The following is a 9,018-nucleotide window of genomic DNA, read 5'->3' on the forward strand; positions in this document are numbered from 1 at the left end:
TTTCCTTTCAGATTGGATAAAATTTTATCTTTCTGCCCAATGGATTATTCTTATTCGTTCTACTATACCTTAAAACTTTTCAAGGTATCAGAATTATACTTAATCTTATAAACATAACCATATTTACCGAACCATTAGTAAATCATGATGAATGGAATTTATCGTCCTTTGTGATAGATCTAACTGGTCAACATCGATGTGTACTAGATCCTTTAGTCCTTCACTTGACTCACATACACATGTGAACATGGATTTAGTCTCAATTTCCCAAGGATCAAGATTCTCATACATCACACAATTCAAATAGCATGACTCCAAGTTTCTGTCCAATTGAAACTTGGGTGATGAGAATCCTTCCTCACTTGGTAGATTATGACACTACCACAAGCGATATAGTTGAGAATCAAATCCATTCTCAACATTGCTAATAATAGAAATGTAAACACCAATTTTCATAAATGCCATTGAAAGTAACCATAAAGAAAATAAGATAAAACCAAATTTTACTTTATTGATAATGTGAGGAAAACTTGTCCTTACAACACAAATACATATGAAAACTATGTTTCTAAATATTCGTAAGCAATTTATCATAACTCCTAAGTAGCAGCTCAAAAATCTGATCATCGAAGCATGCGACCGAAATCCATTTCTCACGATCAGACTCAATTTTCTCCTCTTTTAAGCTTCCTTCTTTCTCTTCGATAATACAAAACATCAAAATGTGATCAACGTATCATGTAATAAGAGTCTATAAATAGGAACTTAATAGAGTTAGATAGTGGACGTACCTGAAGCAGAGTTATACAATTTGACTTTATCATCTCTAAGATATCTCAGGTAGTCTGGGCAAGTTTGCTTCTGGTTCCCCTTCAATTGGAACTAAAGACAGATGGAATCTTTAGGAATGACACGTGAAACTATCTCAGCATCGTCCTTTCTCTTACGGTCAAACTTTTTGATCTTATCCGATTTCTCTCTCTTAGGAGAAGAAATCATTTCCGGACTATCATCGTTGTCATTTCCTACGTCCATGGAAATTTAGGAGGTAGATCTTCCAAACAAATTCGCTTGACCAGTGCGTCATATAGTAGTCCTTAACGAATTAACTATATGACTCAGGAAGCGATTGAAGAACCAACTCAACAACTAACTTCCTTAGGAAAACGACACCAAACATTCCTGTAACATCCGGAATTTCAGGTATTATATTTATTCGTTGAATTTCAAGTTTTGTGGAAGAACTCGGCGAGTTGATGCGTAGACTCGCCGAGTAGGGACACGAATCATTATCCGGGTGGATGGCTGGACTCGGCGAGTCGCCCCAAGGACTCGGCGAGTCCATGCTGTTTAATGAAACCCTAATTCCTCGGGTTTGGGGCCTATTTAAAGGGCATTATGGCCGTCAATTGCGGCTACCAGACCCCAGAGAGAAACCCTAAGTGAGCTAGAGCGTTTGTGAGAGGAAAGGAGTCATTTCTTGATCATTGTTGGTGTTTTTGCAAATAGAAGAGGACCAAGACAAGATGAGGCTGAAGAGGGTGCTAATCCAGTGATTCCAAGGCTCAGAGACTTCATTTTGAGGTATTCATTCGACCCTTCTTCAGTTTATGGTGTAATTCTTAGAGTTAGGGCTTTTTAGCCCCTTTAGAGGATGGTTATATGGAGTAATTGGTCCCTTCTCGTATTGGTGCTGTAGATCTGGACCCAAAGAGGTCCAGAGACCCTTTTCCCTTGAGCTTTATGGGTGTTAATGGAGGTTATGAGCTTAGGATGTCATTTTAGAGGCCATATCTTCAAATAAGGCCTTTGAGCCTTTGCATGAGCACCAAGATGTTAAATTTACGTGATTATTATGCTTTGGGAAGCTGGATCTATGGTTTACAGGAGCGGATCTGACCTCAAGAGGTCAGTTCAGCTTGAGCATGGCATGGACTCGCCGAGTCCAATAGCCGACTCGGCGAGTAGGACGAGGGTTTTCCCAATAATCACACAGTTGGTGACTCACTGAGTTGGGGAAGCGACTCGGTGAGTCAGAGGGAATCTAGAGGTCAGAGTGCACGATGGTACTTGCCGAGTCAGGAGCCGGACTCGGCGAGTTGGGTCGGGATATTTCACAGATTGTGATCAGTGATGTTTTGCAGAGTTGAGGTTGACTCAGTGAGTCGAATGAGGACTAGGAGAGTAAAGATCACGTGTGGACTCGCCGAGTCATAGTTGTGCACTTGGCGAGTTTGGTCAAGGTTGACCGTTGACTTTGTTGACTTTTAGGGTTAGTCAATGTTTGGACCTTAGAGACATCAGAAGGGTGGGATAGTCTTTTACCCTTCCTAGAGGATGTATAGAGAGAAAGAGATTAGCCTAGCCCTGAGGGTGGTATTAATTAGAGTATTTATTTCATGTGATTAGGCAGGGGCTAGACCAGAGTTACCGAGTCAGAGATTTACTGAGATATCCAAGGTGAGTCTTCTCACTATACTTTACCTTGAGTAGGTAACTAGAGTTATGTGATACAGTGTTTGTATGCTATATATGTGTTATGTGTTGCACTGCATTATTCTATGTGATTTATGTTGTGCATGTTTACAGAGTTAGAACCTGAGGGTTACAGAGTTTGGGTGCACGGACCCATAGAGTTATAGCCTCGAGTGGCTAATATGTGTTATATGTGGTATTTTGGGGAACTCACTAAGCTTTGTGCTTACAGTGTTTTATGTCATGTGTTTCAGGTACTAGTGAGGATCGCGGAAAGGCGCCGGCTTGATCAGTACACACACGGGATTTTTATGTTATGAGATCTTAGGATTGATATATGTTATGAATTGAGTTTTAAACAATGATATTTTTATGAATAATGAATGAATTATGTTTTTATAAAATGCGAAAAATTGTTTTGGAAAATACGGTGTTACAATTCCCAGTCTGTTAATGTGCGGCTTCATCTTCAGGGCGTGTGCACACACATAATTTCCATCTAGGTGTTTGCATGCCAATAGGGCTTGAGTGATCTTGAACTTTTCAAGTCGACGAAAACGTGGGTCAAGGAGAATCACTGGAGGAGGTGGAGGAAGAAAAGTATGATTTACAGTTCCACGAATGCACGAAGAAGGGAATGTTCTTTCACCTTGATCAACATGTGTAAAATCATCTTCAAAAGGAAAACTGTAACGTCGTGATTTTCACCATAATTTTATTTTCTTTTTAAAACATTTATTTAACAAAATACGTTAGCGGAAGACTTAGTTTCCTTTTTAATTCAAAACATTTTCAAAACCACGCGTTACCATTTTCATAAACAACATTCAACCATTTAATTATTGCAAAAAGGAGTTCAAAGGAAAATAAAAACCAAATATGTTCAGGTGGCATCTTTATTAAAACTAACTACCCAAAAGGAACCCAACCTCACCAAGCCATGCTCCTAAGATACCTGTACCAATCAAAAGGCATCCAACAAAGAAACAAGTGTTAGCAACTGCCACGTGAGCCGACAACTTGTACACAACCAAAAAGAGAACACACAATTCCCGTAAAGATCATCCATGCAAATCGTGATAATAACATTGTCAAGAAAAACAAATAACATGATATTATAATTTATTTCAATCATATAGTTTTCAACTTAACTCAACCGATTATTACATATAATTTAATTCACCGTTTATTATATGTAATTTCTAATTCAACCGATTAACTACTTTGGGGTTCCTTAGGGAGGGTCTACCCGACAACTTAACCCTGTTCACTACTCGTGTGCTCAGCCAGTTTAGTGGTCTAAGTGGCTCATGACTTCCACCTGAATACACCAACCCCAAGACTTCCACTTTCGCTACTCCGACTTGCAAAGTACAAGTACTTTACGGTGTCGTTCAGGATCGGTACAAACGGTGCCAATTCCAATGATACACCTCTCGATTCCCACGTAATGTTTGATCCGGCCACACCATAAAGCCAACACCACTCCAGTTCCCGTACACCGAGGTGCACACGAACCACGTGTCACACGACCATCTAGAAAAGTTCGTGTAACTAATCACCGTTATGGCTTAAGCTCTTTCAACCCATTAGGCTTGCAAGGTTCTACCCATGTCACCGTTATACCCCGCAAAAGCATGCATACACCATAATAATCATATTACTCTTACAGCTTAAACGAGTAATTATCATGTAATGAAGTTCATTAAGAGGTCACCATACATTAGCATATAACTACAAATTCATGAAACACCGTATCCGCATGCAATTTACAACGTTCATATAACATGAATATCACCATAGCAACTGATGCCAAGGAATAACCACACATAAGATGCAACCAACATATTTTCAATAATTATCACAAAAATCTAGCATGAATCCTAATTTGCATCAACAATCCACCTATGAGATGTGGTTTTCGGTTATGTACTAAAGTCAACAAAAATTGTCGACTCACCTTATGTTTGAAGCGAGTTCTCCTTTTTATTTCAAGCCTTGACCCTTCTTGAAGTTGTCAAGTTTTCACCTAATAATCACACATATCAAACAATCATCAAAATGGGGTCCAAGTTTCATTAACACCTTTAATTTCTTAATGGGTTACATATTTTTTTTAAGTTTCACAGCTTGAGCACTGCTCAGTGTTTTGGTCATAAAACAGAATATGTAACTTTGATTGAGCTGAATCTAGACTTTTTGAAAACTAGACTCGATTTCCTACATTTTATCCAGAGACGGGTATCGGCCAATTATGCTCAGATTAGCAGCTACAGCCCTTGCAAGATGGGGAAAAGTTGCTGTGCAGATTTCCAATAATTGCCAAGAATCAGCATATGATTTATGACTTGGACAAAGGATTAAAGACACACGAATTAACACACCAAAAGCTTGAATGAAGGTATTAAGACATAAATTAAGTGGTTTATGAAAAGGCCAAGAATTGACTAAAAGATTATTGAAAATAAGATGCCCATAAACACCAAACACCAAACATCTTCATACACCAATAAAGACTTAGTTCACATTCAAGATACATATAGGGATGAACTTTGAGTGAACTTTTAGACACAAATTATGGGGTTTTCAAGTTTGTTGTTTCAGCCTCCAAGTCATGGTTTTGAATACCATAAATACAAACAATACTACCAAGAGTTGTGAGAACTTTCAAGCTAGACTTTTGATGAAATATTTGCTAGTCCAAACAACAACATAGTCACCCACATATCAAGGCCTCAAGGGGCTGCTTTGAGGGTCTTTAGGAGTGTTCAAAACATGATTTTAATGAAGAGAATTCTTTACATAGGAACATACATATTTTGGTGATTCAAGAATCAATAGGCAATTCACCAAAAGAAAAACAATTCAATCCATGATTGTAGTAAATTCATCAAATAGTGGGAACAAAAACATGATTTGAATTTTGAAGTGAAAGAGAGCATGATTAAACCCCAACACAGCAAGTAATTTGAATCTAATTGAAGTATGAACTTCATAGGAAGGAGATTCAGGGAATTACCAAGATGAATGACCGATTCAACAAGTTTGGAGCAAGAAATCAGAGCCACATCCCTTGCTATTGTGATCGATACCCCACAACAAGACCGATTGGGACTTGCTTGCTAATGTTCGCAACCTGCCCCTGCCCTCATCTTCTTCTTTCTTTCTTGCAGTCGATGCACCCCCTGATAGAAGGGGTCAATCGATTTTTTCTGCTCCTTGCTCGACGATCAGAACAACATGCCAAGAACTGATTCTTTTTTGTTATGCGCACACACGAGCAGAAGAAAAGAAACGCACATGCGGCCATTCATTTTTTTTCTCTCTTAGATGATGGACGCACAACACCCAAATCAGATGGGACGAGGCTTCCCTTAGTCGTGCATATAAGCCCAAGAAAACGTATGAATCCCGATGGACGCAACCTTAAATGCAATGTTTTAAAAACCGGTTTTTTAGTTGAACCGGTCTAATGACCGATTTGCGGTTCAACCGGTTCAACCGGTTTTATGAATTTTTATGTATTTTTTTATTATCTACATACATATTAATATATAAAAAAACAATAATTTAACATCCAAAAGTTCAAACATTAAAATAAGTATGACAAACAAGTTGTAGATCAATTCAAACACACTAAAAAACACATAATCATAGGTTCTACATCAATCCAAATGGATCAAAAAAAGAAACGTAAAGCCTAATAGTACTAAAACTATATATATATATATATATATATATATATATATATATATATATATATATATATATATATATATATATATATAAAGTATCTCATCAAAATCAAATCAAATCACGGATTTTAAGACATTGAAGTGTTAAACGCATCAATTTCACGATCACTTAGTAAATGAAATTCACTATCAACTTCATTCTCATCAAAAATATGACCAACTTCGTTTTCTACAATATAAAAAAACAATGTTAAGGTTAAGTAGACTAGTAATAAACAAATTACAATAATACACTAATATATATTGAAAGAAGTGTCACCTTGTGTTTGAGAAGTTGGTTCATATTCTTGTTCGTCAAGCATATTTTCTAAATCATTTTAATCAAGTTCTCCATTTGACTCTTCTTCTACCATCCAAAATTCCATCTTATCAATACATTCATAGTCAATAGGATCATAAGATCTTTTATCAACCCTGAGTCTACAAAACCATTCAAAAAAAAATTTTAAAAATGTAAAATGCCAAATAGATAAATATTTTATTATAATTTAACATACCTATTTTGTAAACATAAGTTGTAGTGCACAAATACAAGATCATTAAGCCTTTGATGTTCCAACCTATTTCTCCTTTTTGTGTGAATCCTTTCAAAGACACTCCAGTTACGTTCACAACCGGAAGAAGATGCGGTTTGACTTAAAATTCTAATTGCAAACTTTTGCAACATAGGCGTATCCCCACCAAATAACTTCCACCACTCATCTACAAAAGAAAAGGTTACAAAAACAATATTTCATAATAATATATTTATTATTTATTAATAATATATAAAAACTTAAGGGTTACCTGGACGTGTACTTGTACGAGAAGCAATGGCACTAGGTCTACCAAAAGTACCTTCACTGTCACGAAACTTTCCTAGAGACATTGTAAGATCAATAATGCCGCTACCAGAAAAATTCTTCTCAACCATATCAAGAACGCCTTGAGATATCTCTCTTTTTGAACAAAGATTCTCACGATCATACTGGAAAAATGAATTTAACTAATACGCTGCACAATGAATACTTTTTCTTAACATCCTATCCCAACGTCTATCAATTATGTTAGTATAAGGCTTGTATAATTCTTTCTTTTTCTTAAATAATTCCTTAACCTCTCTCCTTGCGCGATGCAGTCCCTCATAAACATAACCCAATGCAGGTTTTTCATCCGAATCACATAACCGCAAAAGCCTTAACAAAGGAGTCATCACTTTCACCGTAATCAAACAATTTTTCCAAAATTTTTTGTTCAAGACAATTTCTTTGCATTCAACCGCATTTCCCACTTTTAACATCTTCTTAAACTCTGTAGATATAACCATTTCTTGTAAATCGGATTTATGATCATACAAACTTTTCAATGCAATAAAAGCGGTACCAAAACGGGTAGCACCTGGACGGATGATTTCAGTCCAACCAACTCTTTTTCTTAACCAATTCAAGGGCCATTTATGGTTATAGATAAAAACAGTAACCCTAGATGCAAGAGTGACCAAACGTTTCACATTATCCAATTATGAAACATCCTTTAATACAAGATTAAGACAATGTGTTGCACATGGAGACCAAGTAATAGAAGTATATCTTTCACATAACATATTACCAGCAAGTTTGTAATTGGCAGCATTGTCAGTAACAATTTGTACCACATTCTTTTGTCCTACCATCTCAACAATCTCAGCAAACAAATTACACAAATTCAATGCATTGCTCTCTATATCAGATGCATCAATAGATTTAAGAAATGATATCCCTTTAGGACAATAAACCAAGAAATTAATCAAATGGTGTTGCCTAATATCCCTCTACCCATCACTCATAATCATGCAACCACTTTCAATCCGCTGACTTCTATATGAATCAATTAACAATGAAACAGATTTCTTTGCATTTGACAATAAGTTTACCCTCGGAGCATGATAATTAGGTGCTTTGTACCCATAACCAATACTTGTTATTTTATCTATCATATGTTGAAAATATGGAGAGTTACAAGCATTCATAGGTATACATGCATCATAGAACTACATTGCAATAGCTAAATCCACATCATCTATTCTTTTCTTAGTTTGCATGGCAGATTTAATAGTGGGTTGAGAAGGATCATTTATACCTTTTGTAAAGAAAGGATGAACACTTGATGTAGCTTTCTTTTTCCCCTCTTTAACAGATCGTGCTTTGGCATTTCGAACTTGTGTTTCTTCAATATCTTCATCGTCATCCGAGATAGTAACACTTGAATTTTGTTTGAATTAATACTAACCTTCTATATCTTTACGTGATTAAAATAGATTTTAAATCCCAAATTACATCATTTACACCCTAACTTTTCTCCTTTGCTCATATTCCACCCTCTAATTTTGTTTGAATTAATTCTAACCTTCACTTATATTAAACATTTTGTTTATATAATTTAATTTATCTATATAGTTTATAAATTTGATTAATTCTTTTAGCTATTATTTAACACCATTTTATCTAATTTATTTTAATTTTATATTCATAGAATATAAATAGCTATACAAGTCGAGTAATGGAAAACTAACATCGTTAACAACATGATTTCCGGGTCGTTACAAAAACCATTTCCAAAGGATTGAGGAAGACCATAGTTGTAAGAACTAGACATGTACAAAAGGGAGAAAATTCAAGTTAGTTGATTTAGATCCTTAATATAACACCCAAATGAAATATTAAGGCTAGGACCCAACACAATAATTTACAATTCAGAATAGGGATGTTGTAATCCAATTGGAAATTATTTTAGGATAGGTAAATGACGATTTACCAATTCCACCACAGAA

The 9,018-nt window shown here is 35.9% G+C and overlaps 1 protein-coding gene and 1 long non-coding RNA gene across 2 annotated transcripts; both read right to left on the minus strand.

Annotated features, from left to right (window-relative positions):
- Positions 1–532: 532 nt before the first annotated feature.
- LOC111899188 (uncharacterized) lies at positions 533–5,845 on the minus strand. The gene is made up of 3 exons (XR_002852809.3): positions 5,495–5,845; positions 4,436–4,504; positions 533–3,430 (listed from the first exon to the last, which is right to left on the minus strand). It is a non-coding gene; the product is annotated as an uncharacterized LOC111899188 (long non-coding RNA).
- Positions 5,846–6,547: 702 nt separating this feature from the next.
- On the minus strand, positions 6,548–8,429 carry LOC128133671 (uncharacterized). Its single transcript, XM_052771189.1, has 7 exons — positions 8,328–8,429; positions 8,064–8,238; positions 7,818–7,967; positions 7,327–7,520; positions 7,017–7,197; positions 6,728–6,932; positions 6,548–6,650 (listed from the first exon to the last, which is right to left on the minus strand). Exons 1-7 carry the CDS (start codon positions 8,427–8,429, stop codon positions 6,548–6,550), a joined length of 1,110 nt encoding a protein of 369 aa, XP_052627149.1.
- Between the last annotated feature and the right edge of the window lie 589 nt (positions 8,430–9,018).

Source organism: Lactuca sativa, chromosome 4 (genome assembly GCF_002870075.4).
Source record: "Lactuca sativa cultivar Salinas chromosome 4, Lsat_Salinas_v11, whole genome shotgun sequence".
Taxonomy (NCBI): domain Eukaryota; kingdom Viridiplantae; phylum Streptophyta; class Magnoliopsida; order Asterales; family Asteraceae; genus Lactuca; species Lactuca sativa.

Bases quoted from the DNA above. Each gene is read 5' to 3' on its own strand.
- LOC128133671 (XM_052771189.1), bottom strand. From the start codon at position 8,429: ATGAAGATATTGAAGAAACACAAGTTCGAAATGCCAAAGCACGATCTG. The intron at 8,239-8,327 runs GTATAAATGATC...ATTGCAATGTAG, and splicing joins TCATCCTTTCTTTACAAAAG to TTCTATGATGCATGTATACC. The intron at 7,198-7,326 runs GTTAAGGAATTA...TCATTTTTCCAG, and splicing joins TGCATCGCGCAAGGAGAGAG to TATGATCGTGAGAATCTTTG.